Source organism: Ptychodera flava, chromosome 3 (genome assembly GCF_041260155.1).
Source record: "Ptychodera flava strain L36383 chromosome 3, AS_Pfla_20210202, whole genome shotgun sequence".
Taxonomy (NCBI): domain Eukaryota; kingdom Metazoa; phylum Hemichordata; class Enteropneusta; family Ptychoderidae; genus Ptychodera; species Ptychodera flava.
This window is the reverse complement of record NC_091930.1, coordinates 25,715,160-25,740,026: the sequence shown is the minus strand read 5'-3', so window position 1 is coordinate 25,740,026 and position 24,867 is coordinate 25,715,160. Positions and strand designations below refer to the sequence as shown.

At 35.9% G+C, this 24,867-nt stretch overlaps 2 protein-coding genes across 2 annotated transcripts; both read left to right on the top strand.

Moving 5' to 3' along the window:
• Positions 1–13,041: 13,041 nt before the first annotated feature.
• On the top strand, positions 13,042–21,316 carry LOC139128688 (macrophage colony-stimulating factor 1 receptor-like). Its single transcript, XM_070694425.1, has 7 exons — positions 13,042–13,108; positions 14,136–14,438; positions 17,896–18,071; positions 19,286–19,502; positions 20,289–20,399; positions 20,831–21,008; positions 21,200–21,316. Exons 1-6 carry the CDS (start codon positions 13,042–13,044, stop codon positions 20,989–20,991), a joined length of 1,035 nt encoding a protein of 344 aa, XP_070550526.1. The 3' UTR covers positions 20,992–21,008; positions 21,200–21,316.
• A 1,393-nt stretch (positions 21,317–22,709) lies between these two features.
• LOC139125862 (tyrosine-protein kinase FRK-like) lies at positions 22,710–24,606 on the top strand. Its single transcript, XM_070691960.1, has 4 exons — positions 22,710–22,717; positions 22,954–23,050; positions 23,880–23,979; positions 24,277–24,606. Exons 1-4 carry the CDS (start codon positions 22,714–22,716, stop codon positions 24,349–24,351), a joined length of 276 nt encoding a protein of 91 aa, XP_070548061.1. The 5' UTR covers positions 22,710–22,713; the 3' UTR covers positions 24,352–24,606.
• Positions 24,607–24,867: the final 261 nt, after the last annotated feature.

Sequence of the window (24,867 nt, the reverse complement as noted above, 5' to 3'; positions counted from 1 at the left end):
GGATTTCCATTAATTGAACTACAGTTAACTTCTAATTCAGTGCCTTCGGTGGCATTAAGGACTGGGGTAATGGAAATTATAACTTTCGGCAAATCTATCGCCCCATCCCCATCGTCCCATCGAGATCAAAAAAGAAAGAAAGAAAATATTATGTAAACATTACGGCAATGTTGGCATTCATAAAGATACAGTAAAGGGATATTCATGACTTGAAACTATATCTTTTACTGATAATGTCACTTGCGTATTATGATCACCAATAAAGCATCGATGGCAGTAGACAACCAGAGATTTCACTTACATTGAACATCAATATATACAACGTCAGTGCCGTTACCGAGGTTCCCATTGTAAAACTCATTTGACATTATGCATGTATATTCACCACGTTGATATCGTGTGACATTTTCAAAAACCAATATGTCTTCCTCGGAAAATCTACTGCCATTAGGAGCTATCCAGTATGACGCTACTATTGTTAAAGGATTGCCACCGTATGATCGACATAATGCTCGGAAATCTCCTCCTTCAATGATCGGGTTAGAGGTTTTGATGTCAATGACCACGCTGGGAGGGTCTATTGAAAGACAAAATTTAATAACAGATTTGCATCATGTTTTTGCATCAAATACTTCAAAATAGATATTTTACTTAAAGATAAAGACGCATCGTGATCGCCAACAGTAGTCTCCCTGGTCAAGTAGTTGTGGACAAATTGGATACGTTTAATGAATATAGTAATACACTTGCACACATGCGTATTCTCCTCAGAGTGCGCACTTGCGTGCGAATGTGTGTAAATCATTTCAATAGCTCTTGATCACCTTTTCCTGAATGAGTCAATTTGAATGCACATGATACCCAAAAGAATCAAGATAAAAAATCAAACTAAGTACTGAGATTTGGTAAACCCAAACTGAAAAAATATTAGAAGTTACGTCATTTGACCCCTATATGTCACTAGGTAAACGCGTATAATTTGTCGGCCTGTTAAATTATTTTCCTGGCAGTATTGTACAGCCGAAACTATTTGCATGAAATTCAACGGCTGAAAGTTTCTTGTCCAATCATCACTGTACTGAATAAAACGTAAATTACACCCATAGAAACTTACATTGCACATCCATGACGATTTTACTATCGCATGATATCATCGACCATTTCGCTGGAGATAGGGTCTTATGCTGCAGTTGACAGTCAAATGTTGCATTTTGATCCCACTTATCTAAATTTGTGATCAAAATATTTGTGTGGTTTTTCAACACGATTAATTTCTTCCCCATTTTTTAACCAAACAAGCTCGCCTGGAGCATCCTCTGTTAAGTCTAACTGGCAAGTATAGATAACCTCTTCGTCATTTGTCACCTGGTAACCTGGTGACACACCACATACTGGTAGATGTTCTAGAAATCGTAAAAAAGATATAAAACTTATTTTTAGCTCACGTGTTCATACGTGGGCTAATGTCATAGCGATGTCTGTCTGTCTGTCCGTGTATGTGTGTGTGTGTGTGTGTGTGTCTGTCTGTCTGTTTACACGATAACTCAAAAACGCCTGGACAGATTCAAGTCAGATATGGTACACATGTACGATTTGCTACTTGCAAGAACTCATTAGATTTGGTCAGTGTGTCTTGCATATTAATGAAGTTATGCAATATCATTTCTTTCTGTACAATGGTTTCCCTATGGAGACGGTAATGACAGTGTAGACATATATCAAGAAATACTGCACAAAATTTCATAAAAACTTTTCACAGATGACAATCTCAACACATTATGATGATACTGTGAGCGTCATGTCAATTATCGGCTCATTTGCATATTTAATGAACTTTTGTTATTAGAGACATAACTCTGAAATTTCTGTACCAAACTTGATGATATGTGCACAAAATATTGATCTGATATATATCTAATTATACCAAGAAGCATTATGCAGTGTCAAGTTAATAAATAGCTCATTTGCACATTTATGAAGTTTTATAATTAGTCATATAACATCGATATAACTGCACCAAATTTGATGAATTCTGCTGCAGACACTGATCTGACTGATATCTAACTGTGGTGTAAAGTACTTAGATATGTGGAGTTGATGAATGGTTCATTTGCATATTCAATGAACTTTGTAATTAGGTATATAACTCTGAAATGCGGCATCCAAGTCAGTGAAATCTGGTACAGATATTGATCTGATAAATATCTAATTGTACTGACAATCATTTGGAAGTGTCAAGTTAACAAGTAACACATTTGCATATTTTAATGAAGTTTTGTAATTACTCATATAACTCTGAAATAACTGCACCATGATGAAATCTGCTGCAGATACTGCTCTGATGGATATCTTACTGTGGTGTAAAGGATTTAGTTATGTAGAGTTAATTAAGGGTCATTTGCATATTACTGAATTTTGTAGTTCGTGATATTACTCCAAAATTACAGCATTACATTTTATGAAACTTGATACAGATATTCATCTGATAAATATTTAACTGTACGGAGAAGCATTGGGTGTGTCAAGTTAATAATTGGCTTATTTACATATTAAATAAATTTTTGTAATTAGTGATTTAACTCTGAGACTACTGTGCGAAAGTTGATGAAACCTGCTACATATAATGATATAACAGATATCTGATTGTTCTTATTACACGCCTCACACGGGTGTCGATTATATTGGTATGAATTGGGTTTATTGACAGGAATATTGAAAAACATAATACAATAAATCCTCGTCAGAGATAGTTACTCTGGCAGTAGACCGTATACACGGCTAGTCTTATCAGAAGTCTGTCTTCCACTCCGCGTCGTGTGCTCAATTGAACTGCTGTCAGAATATACAATGTCTGTCTTTGTTCTTGTGTTTGGCTAGTGATTATCCTGAGGTCTGCAAATGTTGCGTAACATATCCTTGCTCGTTGTTTGTCAGTACACTTTACTATGAGACAGGTCAAAGGTACAATTGTTTTACACAACTTGATAACACTGAAAAGTATGCAGTAATTCATGTCATACTGTATTATTTTATGCGTCCAGTAGTGTCTGATAAATGTCAATACATGTCGAGTCATCAGCAGTCAATTTCAATGCTTGATAACTAAGTTTGTAATTTTGTCAAACTCAAAGTCATTCCTTCAATCAGGGGTCAACTTAGTAGCTCGAGTTGTTCTTTTGAGGAAATGCTAAAATTTTCTAATATGTGTACTGGATATCCAACATTCTGTGAAGCGTACTACTATTAATGAATCTGTTGTAAAACACGTGAGCACATTCAGTTCATTTCTGGTTTCATATATCTTTTGTGTACTTGTGCCCAACAAAGCTTGGCTTTTTCAAACTATCTCTCTCAAATGGTCTCTGCAACACCCGGACATGTATTTTTCGCCTGTTACGTTTTTGCTGAGTCATTTAACGTAAATTTGCATTAAAATTACAAAACAAACAATGTAATGTAACGTTTTGCAAAGGTAAATTGCTTTCATTGGTAGGTGCACCATGCAGCGATATATATTTTTATTCTTTTCTTCTAATAATCAATTTTTGAATGTGATGACTCAGCAAAAACTAAATGAAAGAAACCAAAATAGACGAGCGGGTGTTATTTGTACAGTTACACATTCGTATTGCTTACCAATAACATACAAATGTGCAAGCGCGATTTTCTTTCGTTCCCCTACGTCAGCACAGTCATATAATTTCTCTTCGTCTTTGGTTGCATTATAGATACGAAGGTTGTACACATTTCCGTCTCCAATAATTTCGTAATCTCCTGTGACTTTGTCTCGTTGAATCTCATCATTGAGTGCTACGATTGTGTCAACTTGCTCAATAATATACCATCCCTTAAGATTGACATCTGGCACCAAATCAAAGGTGCAATTCAATTGTGTTGTATCTCCTTCGATAACGAGTGTGTCCTCAGGAGTTATGATATAAGGTTGTGCAAAACTGAAAACTGAAATATTGGGATAATGGCATGATAGCATTTACGTTTAAGATAAAATGTGTTGTATTGTGTTGTGTTATAGTCTCCTTCGGTACAAGTGTGTTCTCAGGAGTTACGATGTAAATTGTGCAAAACAGGAAATCTGAAATATTTGGACGACGGTATGGCATTTAGGACGGTATTTTTTTGAGTACGGTTGTTATGATAACAATCTTATTTGTGATACGTATTACAGAAAGGAGCAATATTATAGGGGTGTACAGGATTGCAAAGTCATTCCTTTTATTTTCATTGCATATATTTTTAAAGGAATTCATGGCTTAGCTTATATCTGAAGTGTATCATTACTTCTTCTTATCAGATAAATAGCATGGAAATGTTTAGTTTTATACTTGTGCATCGTAATGTTATATTTGCCTAGACAAAACAACACACAATTACCGAGGAGATCCGTTTAGCTGAATCAACACATAGGAATATACTCACTGTTCGTCATTATCAGCAGGATGAATACGTGTATACTGTCCATTACTCAGTGAGTTATGTTTCTTTGTGGTTACAAACGAAAACGTTTGATGAAGTGCTGCTGACAAGGAAACACAATAATTATGGTGTAATCATGTCTGCCTATATCCTGACGTCACCAACTTTCCTTTTTCCCCAACGACAGAGGGCGGTGAATAACATAAGTGAGGTTAAGGTGGTGACTCTATGACGGAAATGTTTATACAGTGTCTGTCTTCATGTTTAATTTTCTTTGTGATCTCCATCTTAATCTCAACATTACTTAATTCGGTTATTGAATCATTCTGTTCAAGAGAGACTTTTGGTCGAGCGCGTTTAACTGATGTCTTCACTCGGTGACTGCATGCCTCGCACTGTGAGTTCAAACCCAATCGAAAATCTACTAGGCTGAATTTACACAACTCGTGCCTTTTAAAAATGAAATAAAAGTACCACGAGTAAGAGAGAGAGAGAGAGAGAGAGAGAGAGAGAGAGAGAGAGAGAGAGAGAGAGAGAGAGAGAGAGAGAGAGAGAGAGGAGAGAGAGAGAGAGAGAGAGACCAATTTATGGAATAGAGAGCTGGATAAATATATTGATTGTGGTTTACCGCCATGTATGTATAAATCATCGTAGGTGGAGGACTGTGTATAAATCCAAAGAAAATCTAGAAAGGCAGTTTGTTAGCGACCGAGAGCTTGAACAAATTAAACATGACTGAAAGTTTTCTCGCGCTCGTTCTTCGGCTTCTCACCTTAAACTGAGAATGTACATATTGGCAAAAAAGCTGTAACGCTTTTTATCATTGTTTGCAGTTTGGGAAAATACTGAACCTCATTTCTGTTCAATACTTCAAAGAATTGAAGTTGTTGAGACCTTTTGTTCAAATTATAGTCCATGCCTTTCTTTGATTTGTACCATTCCCTTTCGCAAAACATATTCAAAATTAACTCACACGAAAAGCTACGCGAGATTTGTTAATACTGACATAAAGTATTCTCATACTGCTTCTGACATCAAGAAAACGCGAAGGCGAAGTGCTTTGGCCACTCTTCATATATCTGTTACCGATAGGGAGTGCACGAAGCTATTCAGTAGTTAAGGTGTGTCATCTGTCCGCACGATAGTTCCTATTTTATAGTACGCTACAGCCCATTTTCTTAGGCTTACGGCTTTTGCCAGGCGGGGGGGGGGGGGGGGGGAGAGGGAGCAAATCATAAAATGAGCATTTGCCTAACGAAGATATACTGCCTACGCGACAGTACAGAAGGTGAGTTAACAAACCGATCACACACTCGTGTTCTCACACTCTCTGCTTACCTGGGACGTGATAATTAAATGTTATAACCTGGCAAGTTTCCGAGTGGGTAAAAGTTGAAATGTTTCCGATGATTTCAAGAAATGCCTTCGGAGGCAAATTGTTTTTCTTCTATCATCACATGAACTGGCCCGAATCTCCACCTTTGTGATGTAGAACATGACAGATAAAAAACCGAATTATCCCTGTCGTACGTTATCAACCGGAACTTTTTTCGTGCATGGTACCGTTAATACATGTACATGCAGGCGTCGCGACACAAACAGATTTGTTGTGATCTATGCCATGCTAGCTCTCACGTTATCTTTACAAAAAATGGTGCCCCGATAAATCCAGACATGGAAGCATAAACGGCATGTTTGTCCAACGAAATTTCGAGTCGCTAAAACTATAGCTTTTCTCGAGAATCGAATGGAGATACCGTCGATCGTTTTATTTTAATGGCTCAGTAACGTCGCTGCTACAGTCAAGTCGTGTAGGCTCAAGTCAATGTGGACGTCGTATCATGCGATGCCGGTTGGCGATAAAACCGAAACCTACACCTCAACGTAAGTTCAACTGAATAAATAAGTAAAGTATAATCTTCGGGAAAGCGACATAGGAGGCCTAAGCATAAAGTCATTTGAGTAACAACGATAAATTTCCTTCATCGAGCAAAAATTCCGTAAACTCTCGCTTGGAATCAAACTTGCAGCGCGGCGTAAGGCTGTAGCGAAGACACAAGCTATCGAACTGTGTGCAGCGCTGTGGAATCCGAAGTACTTCGAAAGTTGACTAAGAAAACACTTAACACAGAGTTTCCGTCAAGTAACAAAATTAGGATGTATCCACGGGCGAGATATGTGTCACTGCAAACATCAAAGTCCGTAGGACGAAAACATTGACGACCGAGATCGGGATTGACGAGTTGACACCGGCAGAGACCGGTGACGGCAGCGTTGTGTGCGCACAACTTGAACATGTTAAATGAGTGTGTCATCGAACGGGATCTTTCGCGCTCGCCAAGGTCGTAAACTTGTGTGATATTTTGAAAGCCACGGCATCTCTGAGAATAACAATTACTGTTTCGATCGTGTCGTTGCATTTAATTCATAATATATTTATAAATATTCTAAATCACTCTGAATACTATGGCTATCCGTCGCTAGCACGGTGAAAGTTGCCTCCGCCGAAGGCCGACTTACCTTGGCATCGGTACAGCGCGAGATAATGATTGACACATTCACGTGACCGAATCCGTATGTCTGATTGGTAGAATACCTTTCGGTATATCAAATTTCAGCTTGATGGGATTTATGAAAGAAAGTGTCTCCTGGGTGACGGGCCGCTTACTCATTAAATGAAAGTAATCCGCGTAAGTAAAACACAAATCGCGACGAAATTCATGCAATTTGTTACAATAATTTTGATCCATCTACGTCAAAAGAAAAATAAGAAGACTGTTCATGTGATAAATATATAATCCCGTGGTATTTTTCTCTTTTTGACGTCATCGTATACGAGTGTTTTTCGCGGAGCCGTACAGCTTCGAGCCGAAGGCGAGAAGTTGTGCGGCCCCGCTAAAAACACGAGTATACGATGTCGTCAAATACAGAAAAATACCATGGGATTATATATAATAATTAAAAAGAAAATACATGTTTGCAAATGCAAGTGAATGCCACTCTACGTCTTGTGGAGTTAGATCACAGAATAATTTTGCGACAGCGAATATAAGTGAAGCAGCAAGTTGATTTTGAGCATTACAATATACCGCTACGCATACGTGCAAACAAATGTCCAAAAATTGTTTCATATCCCGCGTTATCAATGTAACCTTTTTTTTAAGATGTCAAGTCTACAACAAGTATAACAAAATATGTCAATGCATTTTGTAGTGCTCTGTACGAACTTACTGCATCTATTGCAGCTTCAGTTTTTTTGCATTACAAATGGCGTTTATCGTGTTTCATTCAGATTCTTGCATCATCCTTCCCCGTGGCCAAGCATCTAGTGCGACTCCATTGTCGGTCACGGTGTCAACCGGACTCGCTTACTAGAGGCTGGGTGTCTAGTATCCATCACCTAGCCCCTGGTCACGCTTGCAAGACCACGTCCTAAGCTCCCCATGCTCGTATTGGCCGTACCTTTAAATTGCTGTTATTTTTCAAATTGACAACAATCGCTACCATCCGGCCTCGATGTGGAATCGTTCAACCTCTCCCAATTTATCTCCTATCTTTACTTAATGGAGTACTTTGGTCTTGTCTACGGCACAGTAATCCCTTAAGATTTGACATAGGACACATCCCGCCCCCATTTCATTCATTTCCTTTACTTAAGGCGCTTTTCTCTTCCCGACGCTCGGTCAAAGTTGCAAGCAATACTGCAGGTGCGTCTTATCCCAATGCATATCATTTGTATTTTATGTTCACAGTTTCTTACTTCAAATATATTATCCAATTCTTGAAAATACAACCGCTTCAAGTATTCTGCTCGTTTGTAACCGAAAAAGGAGAAGATATACCAGCGCTATCGTCATTTTTCCGCAAACAATTCAAAAATTCTTACAGATGTACAAAACTATTACAAAAAATTAGTTTAAACTTCGACGATGCAAGTATAACATTGTAACTGGCTCGTATTAATTGATAAGGCGAAGATGTTAAAAAATCCGACAAACACGAACCCTTTATCTTCCCACTGATATTGCAGTTTGACTTATTTTGAAGTCGGTATTGTTATGTTTCGAAATTGACAGGTCAGTACCAATATTTTGTAGGAACTGTTTTAATCGTACTTTGTTGCAAAAATGATTTCAAACAATATACAACCATTTTAAGTATTAGACAGCGAAGCCACAGCAGTGTTTATGTTTAAAGTAAGTCAATACGTCGATTTTATCACAACTGTACCTACCTTCAAATGGGGGAACTATATATCATTGAAGTGTTTAAACTCTGAAATTTAGCTTGATTGAGTATTGAGTCTTTTTATTTAAGCAGGATATTTATCATTCTAATAATTGCTTTATACAACTCCAAAGGAAATTTATCAGCGAAAATAACGGATTATAAAGATGAAGATATGCATGGAAGCTTTCCCTCTTGGAGGCGAGTTTTTGTGGTTACTTATCAATTCAGGTATGACAATTAAAATGTATACGGCGACTTCCTCTGTATGTCTTTCTGCCAAAGTCTGTCTATCTGTGTCCGTCTGTCTCTGTCTGTCTCTCTTTTTTGTCTGTCTGTCTGTTGTCTGTGCATGTGTCTGTCTGTCTGTCTGTCTGACTGTCTGTCTGTCTGTCTGTGCATGTGTCTGTCTGTTCTCTCTGTCTGACTGTCTGTCTCTGTCTGTCTGTCTGTCTGTCTGTCTGTCTGTCTGTCTGTCCTCTCTCTCTCTCTCTCTCTCTCTCTCTCCTCTCTCTCTCTCTCTCTCTCTCTCTCTCTCTCTCTCTCTCTCTCTCTCTCTCTCTCTCTCCTCTCTCTCTCTCTCTCTCTCTCTCTCTCTCTCCATATTCCAGAACTGGTACAGTTGATAAATATCACTTTTAGAGTGAAACTATTACTCCGAAATGAAAAGAACAGAAATGAAAAGTCACATGTGCCACTTTTCAATTATTTCATTATGAATGTATGCAAACCCAGAGCTAACCAGTCTATGAACTGTTCAGCGTGAGCACTTACGTCCGGGAGATGTCACATTACAAATATAGACTGTGGAAAGTCGTCTCAGCAACAGTTACTGTAAAATGCTTTTTTTGTTTAATCACTTTACAGATTTAATAAAAATAAGTAATATGCAAAATTTGCTCACTGCCAATGAGAAATGCTACGGCCAAAGTACTCTCTATTTTGGCTACTTTCTGGGATTGCTTTCATTTTTCTTTCCTTCGGCCAATATGTACATAATGGCCGAAGAAAACATGAAAGCAATCTCAGCTAGTAGTGTCAGTCAAAATGTGTGTCACAAAGATGATATCTCTGTTTTCTTTTTTCAAATTTGATTGAAAATAACGCGTATAATGCAAAAAATATTTGCTTTTTCAAGCAAAGCAATTCTTCAACAGTTTCTCCACTGGGATATTCCTCATCTAAGATGACAAGTAATCCCCATCATACTATATATTTTCAAAAAACAGAGAATGTATAGTTTAGTGTGGTAATTATAGTTTACACAAAGGATAAAGGGGTGTGTAATTTCGAAAGACCTCGGTTTTTGTAATAATAATAAAAATTAATTTAAGCCAAAAAATTTGAACTATTTTCTGGAATTTAATATTTCAATTAAAACTAGAGTAAATGAAGCAAAAAAAGACTATTATTTTGTATTATTTTTTCCGCTTTCTAGAATGGCATGGATTGAAAGACTGACACTCAAAAAAATGGTAAAAACATGACTAGCAATACTAATATTCCTCTAATTTAAAATGTAATAAAATGATTGCCAAACAAATGAGCGGTTTAAATTTGTTATGTAGCATTGGTAGAACATAGTGTAAAAATTTCAGAAAATTCGATCCAGCCAGAGTGGATCTAAGTTCTCAGGATATCTTAAATTTAGAGAAAAAAGAGGCCAGGAAATCGGGCGATTGGCATACATTTGCATAAAATAACACGATTTTATCACGAAACTTACGACAGCCTAACAAGCTAAAAGGTGAACTCAACCAATATTTTAATCTTGAGTTAACGAATATTAATTAAAAGTGAATGAATATTTGAAAAAAAAGTGATTTTGAGCAAAATACGCTATGTTTGATGCAGCAACTAATCAGTTAATCAGATTGCAACTCTTACCACGTGACCATGTTACACTCATTTTGACTATCATCCTCTTAAGTGATTGTAATAAGCGAACATCGTTGAGGAGGAATTGTATAAAATATCTATTGGTAGCGAAAATTGGCAAAAAGAGGCCAGGGTATTTCTTGTTTGCGGGAAGTTATATGATAACTTCAATCCTCTTCGTAAGATTAATTCTAACTCCTGAGGACACACTTGTTATCGAAGGAGATAAAACACACCTGGGTTGTAAATTAATCGTAATTGTAATGCCGTCATCCCAATATTTCAGTTTTCAGTTTTGCACAACCTTATATCATAACTCCTGAGGACACACTCGTTATCGAAGGAGATACAGCACAATTGAATTGCACCTTCAACGTGATACCAAATATCAAGGGATGGTTTACTGATGAGATGCTTAGCATACTCGTATCACTCAATGATGAGATTCAACGGGACAAAGTTACAGGAGATTACCAAATCATTGGCGCCGATAACGAGTACAACCTTCGTATCTATAATACATCTAAGAACGAAGAGAATTTATTACGACTGTGACGACGTCGGACAACGAAGGAGAGTTGCTATTGCACACTTGTATGTCATTGGTAAGTCCTAATACAAGGGTGTCCATGTAAACAACAAAAGTTAGAGCTTGAAAATTTAGTGAAACCAAACCGTTTGATATTTCCTAATCCTATTATAATCAGAGAATAGTGAGAACAGTTGAGTGAAAGAATTGTGGAGGAACCTATAGCTAGGAACACCAAATAAGGGGATACTCGGAAAGAATATCAGGGTGCATATGTAAATTAAACTGTGTAAGTGCCCGGTCATTGAACTGGCGAACGCGATAGATGAAAGACTGCCGCTTGAAACCGATAAGGGTTCAGAACACATTGCAGGTAATCAGAAAAATGACAACAACCATGAGGAAACAACACAGACAATATCATTGCTCACAAAAACCTGCATATACACTTCGCTCTTGTTTAAGGTGTTAGAGGCAATGTGTTATGAGAGGTGATATTTTTGCAATTTTGCAGACCATTTGCCTGAGTGTCGAGTGTCACCGGGTTACACGGTGACAACTTATGAAGACGTGACATTTATTTGTGAAATAGAATTAACTGAAGGTGCTCCAGGCGAACTTGTTTGGTTAAAAAATGGAGAAGAAATTAATCGCGTTGAAAACCACACAAACATCTTAGTCACAAGTTTAGATAAATCGTCAAAAAATGCAAATTTTAATTGTCAACTGCATCATGAGACCCTTCCTCCAGCGAAATGGCCGATTTTATCATGTGAGAGTAAAATCGTCATGGATGTACAGTGTAAGTTTTTTTGATCGTATTTTAGGTAACTATATCAGGTGACAGGTAACAAAAATCGGTTTTCCCTATGTTTTGTCTCAATACTTCAAAATATCAGACTCAAACTTGCCGGAGTGCAAACTGTAACATCGCTCTTCCAAAGTTTGTCTCTGATTTATTTATATCTTGCTTCTTTTTCATTTCAGCACAATTTTAAAGAAATCAACTAGGGTTAAATTCACCAGTCTGGAAGTTTTTCTGGCATAAAAATTGTTTGAGAAGTTTTACGAAAATTCTGATACACACTTTGAAAGATCTTTTAGACAGCTTGCACTCTTACAGATTGCAGCCTCATATCTCAAAGCATTGAAACAAAACATAGAGAAAACCGATTGTTTTCAAAGGTTATGCAAATTACATGTCAAGTGATAGTTATATAAACAATGGTGACATTATTGTAACCAAATGTTCCCCTATATCTAGGCTTTCCGAAAATATATTATTTACAGGGGTTCTGAGCTTCAAAATACAAGAAAATCGTTTAAAAGGTAAATTTCTTGTCTTGAAACATTAAGTTGTACAATACCACCAGAGGAAAATATTTATACCATAGATTACGTATGCCTACCCGGTGACAGGCGTGGAGTGATGACCTTTCTTGGTATTTGCTTGGTTTTATTACATTTGTGTTATATATTTTATTTTAATCCTAATTGTTTAGGTATCCTGTGCAGTTTATTGAGAACATACCCAGAAAAGCGATCACAGAGTTATGAAAATCGTTTACCGACATCTTTACACACACAATTTCACGCTTGTGCGCAACAAAAGAGAAACACTCTTATTCAAATGTGTTAATGTTTCCACTTTGTCTACACTACTTATTGGCAATCACAGTGTGTATTACTCATATGCAAGATGTACATTGTCAAATAGGCGATACAAAGATATGACGTATTTCTGTATTTTTCGTCTTCCAATAGACCCTCCCAGCGTCGTCATTGACATCAAAACGTCTAACCCGATCATTGAAGGAAGAGATTTCGTAGCATTATGTCGCTCATACGGTGGCAATCCTTCAATGATAGTGGCGTCACACTGGATAGCTCCAAATGGCAGTAGATTATCAAATGAAGACATATTGGTTTTTGAAAATGTCACACGAAATCAACGTGGTGAATATACATGCATAATGTCGAATGAATTTTACAACGGAAAGATCGGTAACGGCACCGAAGTCGTATATCTTGATGTTCAATGTAAGTGCAATTTCTTGTTTACTGTTGCCACTGAATGAAACCCTATTAGTGACTCTTATATTACAAGCCTATTGCTTTATCATGATAAGCTGTGAAAATTCCCTAAAAATAAAAAGGCATAACAGCGTTACCGTAATATTTCCGTATATAATATTTTCTCTGTTGTTCGTAGATATGCCGAAAGTTATCATTTATGTTGCCCCGGTCCCAAACTTAACCGAAGGCATGATGTAGAAGTTCGCTGTAGCTCCGTGAATGGCAATCCAGAGGCATCAAGGATGACTTTGTCTTTTGAAGAAGAGATTATTGTCGAAGAGGATTCGTCAGACTTATTGCATACAGTATCTAGTATTAGAGCCACGCATGCTGGTATATACAAATGCACTGGTACCATTGAATTCTATGATGGAAGTCTTCAATCTGCATCGGATGAGCAGAAAATCATTATTTACTGTGAGTTTCTCATCCCGTTGAACACTGTATAATAATCATAAAATAACTCAAATAATTAATCATATAAAAGGTTATTCACAAAATATAGGGATTTATGTCCGAGTACATCGTGTAGAGGAGGACAATACCCTAGCGTACGATGTATTTGTGAATAACCTTATTATTATACACCTTTTTAGTCCAACTTTACGTGAAAAAAGTCGAAATTTAGGCGTTTTTTGGATGCTGCTCGTGCACTACACTGAGTGATCACGAGCAGTAAATGTAAATGTAAAATCTTCTCTTGTTTTTCCCAGATGATCGACAAAGGTGTTATGAGGTCCAAGGTCAAATGGAGTCAAATAACGCTTAAAGTTATTGTACTCGGCGTCATAGTTATTGGACTCCGCGTCCTGACACCGAAACTTACTGTATGACGAAACTCCATAGGTTACACACGCAGGTGTATCATAACATTTTTTTATTTTATCGGATACAAACAACATACAAAGACTGTCATTTAGCAATCCTACAAAATGTTATTATGATTTACAGACACATAATTTCATTACAATTAATTTCACGTTCAATTCAGATTCACCAAGAATTGCCTCTATTGGAGAAATATTTGAAGCCGAAATTGGTGATGTTATCATCATCTCATGTAAAGCTAATGGATTCCCCTCTCCAAAAGTCTTGTGGTATGACGTGGCAAATGACATAATTCTGGGCAATGAACAGAACAGGGTAATCATGATAGAGCGGGAAAGCGAGCAACAGTTGACTACTACCCTGATAATCACCGTTGCGGATGAAACATATTATGGAACATATACATGTGAGGCTTCTAATACCGTTCAGTCAGGCGTTCTTGTAACGATGAAGATAGTTACCCCAGGTATAAAACCGTCCCAAGAAATAGTATAATTAGTGCATCGTAAATAGGTTTCGAGGAACTGATTGAAAATCCCGGTCAATTTCGAGACAAACAAGAGCTCTCGATTGTCGCATACATGCGTACTTGCTTTTGTCATACTGTTTATCTCAATATCTCAATGATGAGCATCAATATTTTGATAATATTCCATAATATTTTTTGTTACGCGAAGGAAAATACTCGTGTCACAACGAGTCGAATAATATACTTATCACATACACAAGCCAAGAATTCGTTATTTTTTTGCAAAGAACAAGAAGTTTTTCGCAACGATTCCGAGTCTAAACTTTTGAACTGCTGTAGTAATAATATTAATACGCCGTGGGCAAGTTGCCGTCGGTCTCTTGTCGTCATCCGTCGCGTGAACGAGGAACACGGGGTTCACGGTCGTGTATCGAGAAATGCCAGACCACCTTTCAGTCTGCACTTAGCTTCCACAAAGTTATATACTATTTTAAAGATAGCATATAAATTTACGATATTTTTCGAGAGCAAAAATCGACTGAATCTCAACGGCGCTAACACTTTGTAACGTTGCGCTTGATCCAGGTTACAGTGCTTACTGAACCCCGTTGTAACGCAATCAGCTTAGAGTTTGTTGTTTCTGGAAATTACTGTAATACGTAATTCCTTAGAATATACAAGTGATACGTAAGATTATTATTGTCTCAGTTTAAGAAAATATCGATTTCATTATACGTCTTTTGGAGGCATAAACACCACACTTGACTCTCTTGTTGCAATGTAAACCGTATGTCTACCGCATGGCAGTCACGGTGCGTTGAAAGTTGAGGCGTCGGCGGGGTCTACACGAACACGAGCCTCCCATATTGAAGACACAACTAAAACACGAGGACTTACTAAAAATTTGCCAATTGTATGCATTTTGTCAGACTGTAATAATCATATCTAATTTTTACAAATGAATATATTTTCACTTCAGACACTCTTGAACAATGGAGAAATACTGCCCGCCATGTTGTTTTTTATATAGACGAGTTACGACCAAATTTATTCCCAAAGAACTTCCATTATGATCATAAATAATAGTGTACTTATCGTAAAAAACATTGGATTATTTGTTTTATCTCTTTGCTAGTTTTCGTGTTGTATATCGAGTATATATATATATATATATATATATATATATATATATATATATATATATATATATATATATATATATAATGTATACGCATGTACACGTATGTATGTCTGTCTGTCTGTATGTATGTATGTATGTATGTATGTATGTATGTATGTATGTATGTGAGTATGTATGTATGTATGTATGTATGTATGTATGTATGTATGTATGTATGTATGTATGTATGTATGAATGAATGAATGAATGAATGAATGAATGAATGAATGCATGCATGCATGAGAAATTAGCATGGATCGCATTTATTTCCTTTGTTCACAGCTTCATGCAATGAATTTCTCACTTAAATATTAATTTAGCACTGTTTTGTTTTCTTTTTTTCAGAATCAAACATAGCGATAATTGCTTCTGTTTCGACCATAGTTGTGGTCATCGCACTTGCACTTATCGGAATTTTATTTGTTTTCTGGTATCGCAAAAGTTATAAACAGAATATCAGTAATACTAAAGGTAAGACATGCAATTTCTTGAATCTATACTGCAGGGCACTTATCGCCTACTTGGAAATTAGAAATACCGATAGGGTTCGATTTGGTTTAAAAATTTTAACAATCAATAAACTGAAAATTTTAAAATGAAGTAAATTTTAGCTACATAGTTTTACATAAGGGTGACTTTCTTCAACATTTATTCCTGGTTAAATGTTAATCGTGACCCGATTTATTGTTTTATGTCGTCTCAATTTGCATAGCATGATTTTTTTAGACGTTATCGAAATGGAATATGCCACTTTTTGATCACTTCAAAGTACTAGTAATTCATTAGCACGATCAAAGAAGTTTATGACAATCATAAATTGACATGTCAACTTGTTTTTTAAAGATATCGTCAGCCTTTCCCTGTTTTTAGCATTCCTCTCTCCGTACAATACCAGCATTTTCTATCGAAGTTTAAAGATATAGTTACGACCATAATGGCTGATTACTAACTTATTAGAATCTTACAAAATATTATTTGCACTAAAATTAAGCGGAAAAACTCCAGAGTTTACATTGTGTCCAAATAAATCATGACAATTTTGTCACAAATATGATATGCAATAATCTTTTGTTATACGTGACAAACTAATTCAAATTTCAATACTGTAGCATGGAACTATACAACTAATATATAATCTTTGTGCTTTAATAATTCTGGCCTGAACATTGAAACCTAAGTCTGTTAACATAGCATTCGGAAGACAAAAAACAACTATCGAATTGCGACAAAGATATCGTACAATCTGGTTTTGGTTTCTACGCGCAGACTCGCTGAATGATTATGACAAAGTCAATCTGAGTATCACCTCTGTCTACGCTGAACGATAAATGTTTCATTATCGAATAGTTTAGTTAACAGGTAAATAGCAGGATCACATTTCACACCCCCAATTGACGTAAACTAAGCGTTTTCATATTTTGAAGTCCTCATTTCGTATTAAAGTTTGTATTCGCTCGTTAATTTCTTTATTTATTCATTCATTTACAGGAAATTCTGACCTAAGGTAAGCTGAGTTTTATAATTTTATTGGAGACTAGTACAAAAGGTATAATAAGTTATTTAAGTTGCACTCCCACTTGGTAACATTTTTAAAACTTTTATTTAATGCCCACGGTCGACAGTTGACGGGGCGACTGCGCGCGGATCGAGAGATATCGATAAAAACTTGCAATAACGGAAATCATATCTCTAAAATGCATGGTGAAATTATCAACCGAAAATCGTTATAAAATAAAGCACTTTTAGTTTCACAGTTGACAGTGACTATATCAGAATGGAACACTATCATTAATGCTACTGTTTGGTAAACGTGAAGTAAAACTTTTATCCAAAATGGTCTGTTGCACAGATGTGTCAGTCAAAATGGATTCATCGAATCTTATACAACTTGATTGGTTTGTGTTTAATCGCAAATACAAAAAAGTCACATAAATGTTGTTTTAAATATGTAGAGATTTATGATGGATACAATGTAAAATGTACTTTGATTTATGAATGAATCTATCCATTTGCATAACATTCATGACGATATATTTGCATCATACATACTGATACAGACTTGACCCGAAAGGACCCTTGCAGGAGCGAGACATTGAGCCATACGCAGGTATGAACATATTATGACATTTGCATCATTGAAAAGAGAAAGTACTGCAATACGTCTACATGTATTTTTTAGTAATTTTGTCCTTCTTACTTTTTAAAAAATCTTCGGTTTTTTTTACGTGAATGTACGTATTGAAGTTTTAGCTGTATCACGTTTTGTATTTACAGAGTGTACATCCTTTGAGATTTCGGACGAGTCGTCGCAGAGATCGCAGGGAGATACAAAGAGCGACGAGGTTGGGCACTTTACAGCCAGGGACCACGGTAGAGGGAAAGACGAAAACAAATTCAAGGCGGATGACCAGGGGAAATATTATGAAGTACCTGTGAACAAGAAGCGCAAGGTAATTTAATTTTTTTCGTGAACATGGAATGTTTTATACTGTAAATAAACATTAGCTACAAACATTGATCGCAGTAGCTTTATACACGATTGTCTAAAAATGATGCATTTGTAATGTATGTATGTATGTATGTATGTATGTATGTATGTATGTATGTATGTATGTATGTATGTATGTATGTATGTATGTATGTATGTATGTATGTATGTATGTATGTATGTATGTATGTCTGTCTGTCTGTATGTATGTATGTATGTATGTATGTATGTATGTATGTATGTATGTATGTATGTATGTATGTATGTATGTATGTATGTATGTATGTATGTATGTATGTATGTATGTATGTATGTATGTATGTATGTATGTATGTATGTATGTATGTGTGTGTGTGTATGTATGTATGTATGTATCTATGTATCTATGTATCTATGTATCTATGTATGTATCTATGTATGTATCTATGTATCTATGTATCTATGTAATACACATACATAGATACATACATGTATCTATGTATGTATCTATGAATGTATCTATCTATCTATGTATGTTTGTAGGTAGGTAGGTAGGTAGGTAGGTAGGTAGGTAGGTGGGTGGGTTGTTTGAGTGGGTGGGTGGGTGGGTGGGTGGGTGTGTGTATGGGTTGGTTGGTAGGTAGGTAGGTAAGTAGGTTTAATACTATTTCATCCTCGTCACATTATGACTCAAAATTTACAACTTCGCGTAGACGATCATTGTAATGTGTCTTGTATAGTCGGAAGAACTAGTGTTATCGTCTATGTTTCCACATTGTTCGTTAGTTGTGCATCAACGCCACTCAGCGACTAGAAGGTTTGAAAATTTACATGTACCAGTGGCAATATCGGTGACGTTCAACTCGGACCGGGACCAGCAACCGTCATCAAAGCGCTTCTAAACATTCCAAGTCGGCCTACTGGCATTATTGTTTTTTTACAATCACAATCTCGCATCAGAATAAGATTATAAAATCAAGCGTAAGTTTTCAATATCCGAAGTCATAGGCAGCATTTGATGAATATGATATATGACGATATTTTATGGCGACAGACTGTGTCGGCCTACTTGGAATTCAGTTATAAATGTTGCATTTACCTTGTGTCTTTGACCATTTGACGTAAGCTATAAAACGTTACATCTTCTGCTGTAACTACAATTCGTTAAGTATTTCCTTGACTGTGAACTTTATGCAGGATGACGATCAGCATTACACGTCGCTTTCACCGCAAAAGAAAGACGAAAGAATCTACCAACATTTATGGAAAACAGAACATCTTGAGGTCTCGCGAGAATTTCTTAGCATTCGAGATGAGTTACATGAGGGCGCATTCTGTAGGGTTGTTAAAGCTGAGGCTTGGAATATTGCTGGAAAGGATGGAACAACAATCGTTGCTATAAAGACACCAAAAGGTATGTACAGTGGCATTAAGTGAATTCTGGCTACGTAGAAAACCTCGATTTTTACAATAACTTAGGAACTAAATCCAGGGGAAAACTATCTTTCAATTGTTCAAATATATTCAAATGTTGTATGCCCCATAGCTGAAATTTAGTTTCAATATTAAAAATTACCTATGAAACAGGTGAATTGTAAAAAGTAAAAGGAGATGAGCTTACATTTGCTGTTCCACCAACATTACTGCGATATCATATTCTCCAAAATTAGGTCAGGTCCATTTTTTAAATTTTGATCAAATTCACTGCTATTTGTTTAACTGTTTGAAAATATTTAAATAATCATGATATTGTTAATAATTAGAACTTCACAGTAATCACAGAAACAAATTTACGAAATAACCATCTGTTTATATGGACGGATAAATATTAATGCTGAGTGGTTCGTATACCGCAAGTCATCTTAAATTTCCTTAGCAATGAACTTGTCAATAGAATTCGAAGGAGATTGATATTAAATTATGTTGTTAAAGACATTTTTTACATTAGAACTGAAGAACTCATTTCAACAACAATACTGAAAATTGTCGTCTGCTTTTTCTATTTTAGAAAAAAAACTGTCTATAAAATAGTTTTCGAATTAGCATAGTAAGAATAATGAAATAAAAAGAAAGCGGAATAAAACATATTTACAAATATTATGAACAATTGGAATCTTTGCCATTCATAAGTAAATTTCAGTGCATCACAAATTCAAGGAAGAAGCATTACGAATTTATGTGATTCTTTGACAAATATTAGCGAGCGCTGATCCTGCAATTAGGAAGATGTTCCTCAAAGAACTGGATCTGTTGAAATCCATTGGCTCTCATCAACATGTCATCACTTTGCTCGTTGTTGTGGTTGAGTCTGGTAAGGATTTGAATCTTCTTCCATCATTGTTGCAGTTGCAGAAACAGTAACAAATCTAAAACTTACCGAATCAATTGATTTATTGATGTATTGCTTGATTAAATGACTGATTGATTGATTTATTGACTTAATATTATTTGATTGATTATTGTTTATCAAATTATGTATTGATTGATTGATTACTGATTGGCTGTTCGGTACACTAAACAAATGTGTATGTTTATAAAAATAACAACATCGAATCACCTATTGCTAAAGGGTGCATGATGTATCGAATTAAGTGACAGTTTGCAGTATCTAATTTAGTCATTTTCTTTACAATTTCTACACTCCCGGTAGCTTGAAAAAAGACAAAAAAAAATTTTGAGTTTATTTATGTGGTAAAACAGGTGAAACATTGTAACAAAGCCGTTAAAAAAACTTTGTTGCAGAACCGCACTACATCATTTTAGAGTACATGGGACTTGGCAACCTACAAAACTATCTGCGAGAAAGTAGATCTGTCAAGGATGACACATTGAAAGTAGATGGTAAACGTGCACAAAAGGGCTCTGACCTCATGCTTCATCTTCGTGAATTGTCAGTGGAATGACATTTATTTCGAATCAGGTACAATATTTTTATTGCCCGAGATTAAGTCTGTTAATGGAAATATATGAATGTATGGTTTTTAATAATAAATTTGTGTATTCCTATTACATACTGTAAACTTGCATGGGTAGCATTATTGTCTACTTCCGAGAAAAATATACAGATCTTCAATTATATTGATGGTTTTTTTTAATATCACTTTTCCGCAGTGCGTACATCGAGACCTATCAGCTCGCAATGTTCTCGTTAACGAACAAAAGTTTGCAAAATCTCCAGCTTTGGGTTAGCAAGTAAAGTTGTGAATGAAAATCAATACAAGCGTATTATGAAGGTTAGTACTACTGAAAGCGAATGTCACCGAGTGGTATGGTCCCCTTTATTATAATTCACATGGTGAAGAACGAGACAAAGTATGATTCGACAGCATCGATGAGTCCAATATATTACATTAATAATAACATCTGCACTTGCCTTGAAATGTATTTAGTTCATCATCATTAACGAAAACAATAATGATTTACGACTTCGTGTCAAAAATTTATAACAAGGTAAATTTTTGCAGGATTTGTTTCATTTAGATTTGACACATCACATTACCAGGACAGTCCATAGATGTAACCGACAGTAAATTTGTGTCAGAAAAACATCTGCTAGGAGACACACAGCGATTAAGAGAAAGTGACTGTAACTTTTTATGGCTTGTATTTCTATTTCTGGTGTACAAATTAACATGCCATTTCAAATAATATTGACACTGTGTTAACAAACTTAAGCTTCGTAGCTGTTTGTTTTGTCGACACGCTCTTCGGGTAGGGAGTGATACGACATACAACATATAACCTTGCTAAAAATGATTAAGAGATACAGGTACTTGACCTTTAAAGTTAGGTAATAAGACTATACTAGGCCGAGGCTACAACGATAATGTCCAAAAATGTATAGATGGTACTAGAACATTCATAACTTGCGCAAACTTTTTGTAAATGGATGAGCGTAAATTATAGACCACATGCGTCACATAATAAATGTTATATACAACACATTCGATTATTATAGAAACGATTTATATTTCAGATGTTAAAAGTAATTTTACAATACACATTATTATTATTTTTCCATTATGAAAATCATTACAATTGGTTTCAAGTTTTTATATAATTTTGAGACACGTACTTTATTTCTCGAAAAACGGATTGTCCTGCTTCCCTGTGTTGGCCCTTTTAATTAGTCAAGACTCTTTTGCCATTACTGTCAAAATACTATCTTATTTTTTGTTAGTCTCCCCTCTCTCTCTCTCTCTCCTCTCTCTCTCTCTCTCTCTCTCTCTCTCTCTCTCTCTCTCTCATATTGAGATTAGTGGCACTTTGCGTTTGAATACAGTAAACTAATATCTTATTAATCCATGCTGTACATGACAAACAGATTGATAATTTTTACCACTGATTATGTAATATCAATACTGCTTATCATGTAAATTATCGTAAATTGGATATTGCCCCACAAAAGAAAATAATATACCCGCAGAAATTTATACATCTGTAAGCTTTTGACGAGCAGATACTAGTTTTTGTGAGAACACTCACTTCAATGGAAAAAGTTCTTCCTCTCTCTTTAAGGGTCGATTGCCAATTCGCTGGATGGCTGTAGAAACAATGAACGTGTCTGCTTTTACCACAAAAAGTGACGTTTGGTCATTTGGTATTTCGGCATGGGAATCGTAACTATGGGTATGGTAACATTTCTATTTGCTCCCTTGATTGGACATTTTTAAAATCACATAGCATAGTGCGGTGTATTACTTATGTTCCATAATGATATGACTTTTTCTGTATAGATTAATAGTATTTGAATTATTTAATTTATTTGAATTTTAATTTAGTATGTGTTTAATCAGATAGACACAGGGTACGTTATCAATGCTGCACTATTTTGTCACGTCAGAGACATTTTTGTATTCATACAGGGGGTAAACCCTATTCCGGGATGTCCACTGAGGAAGTGATTTCATCTGTAAGAGAAGGTTATCGAATGCCAAAGCCGCCGCAATGCAGCGAAGAATTGTGAGTGTCACCAGTCATCCAGAATATTTTTTTTTCAGAGTGACAAACCATACTCAATGAAATGCGTTTATGGCCTTTTACGCGTACAAGTTACGTTATCGCAAAGATACATGTATTACATCATCACATATGATACATAATTAAATCAGGTAGACGTCTACTGATGAGAAGTAGTGCCTTAGCGAATTCAATGACTTGCATGAAGAACAAAATCACCGTATTGTCACTCTCATGACAGTTCACAAAACAGCTGTGTCTTAGCAAAATTCCGAAAAATAAATATCGAGATAAGTGTTTCTAAAAGTGCTGACTTAGCGACTCCTTGTACTTCTTAAAGTATACAACGCACATGTATTTCAACAGAAACATATAACTTTCTTCCTACCTCCTGGAGTGACTTTCAACGGAACTACACTGAATAGAAATGACGGAGCTTCTCTTTAGCTTTATGCTTTTAGGAATGTTTAGCCTGATATTTTTTTTCGAAGTGAACATAAGCTATATAAAAGCGAAAAGTATAATGATGCGTTTCTAGAAAATGTGTCACACAAAAATTGTAACACACATTTACTGATCAAATTTCTTTCATACTCATTATTACCTGCAACACTTGCAAATATACAGAAAACGACGATACTGTCTCATCGATAGATCGATTTAACTCACTGACAACAACACCTGCCGTAGATAAATACATTGATCCAACGACCACAATGAAATAGTCGAAACCTAGAGATTCCATGCTCAAAGCCTTAAGATATGCTTGTGCACGGGCGTTTCCTGTTTCGAGGAAGCCGTCACTTGAACTTGGCTCGATGATCTTTCACAGGTACACCATTATGTTGAGTTGTTGGAATGCGGAGCCGAAGAAGAGACCTGATTTCACTGAGTTAGCAGCGAAGCTTGATAAACTTGTCGGCGATGGAAAAGTGAGTGCCTCAATACGCAGTCAGTTAAATATTCTTGAAGTCGGTAACACAAATGAATTTCTTAAAGTTTGACTATGTAAAATCCATCTATTGTGAAAATTATGCCAAGGAAGAGTATTTGATCAAGTGCAGAAAAATGTTTCACCAGAGAGTTCTTTGCTTTTGGACTCCTTGTTTTACTGTATCTAAAATCATGTTTAATACTCGTTGTTTGTGTCGTCACCGCAATGTCCTGCTAGACGGACGGTTATACAGTACCTTTTGAAATAATTCAACTTGTTCACGTTTTTCTCATAGATTCACATCGACGTGGACGCAGTTGAACAAATCGACATACACGCACTTCAAAGCGATGGAGGAGAAACATGTTGATTATTTTTGAAGATCAACTGAACGTGAACGTCAAGGGAAGCATAATTGGATCCAATAGTGTTAAAATCCATCAAATTTCAATCAGTATGCCAATTTACTACGAGGGGAATACATTTCTACCATACCTCTTAGAAGCATTTAATAGACACCCTCGTTCAATATTTACCACTTGTACGTGTTATATGCTACTCTAGAATAATAATAGGTCAAGTCATATTTCAAATAAATGCCAAAAGAAGGCAAGAGGTAGCCAAGCGGTTTTCGAAATTTTCGATTTTTCGGCGATTTACCATCATATTTGCGCAAACGAGTTGTAAATTTAAAGAGAGGTATATGACAATATGCGTTAATATTATATTCCGTAGAATTCACATTTGAGACAAAAAATTGGTTAAGTTTATATGCAAATATATTGAACCGTCTTATTACTCGATAATGATATAATGTGTCAGATGAAATATATTTCCTTAGTGATTGTATACATATGTACTACAGAATTGCCCATTTAGAATTGTC

Bases quoted from the DNA above. Each gene is read 5' to 3' on its own strand.
- LOC139125862 (XM_070691960.1), top strand. The intron at 23,051-23,879 runs GTGAGTGTCACC...GATCTTTCACAG, and splicing joins CCGCAATGCAGCGAAGAATT to GTACACCATTATGTTGAGTT. The intron at 23,980-24,276 runs GTGAGTGCCTCA...TTTTTCTCATAG, and splicing joins AACTTGTCGGCGATGGAAAA to ATTCACATCGACGTGGACGC.
- LOC139128688 (XM_070694425.1), top strand. From the start codon at position 13,042: ATGTCGAATGAATTTTACAACGGAAAGATCGGTAACGGCACCGAAGTC. The intron at 13,109-14,135 runs GTAAGTGCAATT...CGTTCAATTCAG, and splicing joins CGTATATCTTGATGTTCAAT to ATTCACCAAGAATTGCCTCT. The intron at 14,439-17,895 runs GTATAAAACCGT...TTGTATTTACAG, and splicing joins GATGAAGATAGTTACCCCAG to AGTGTACATCCTTTGAGATT.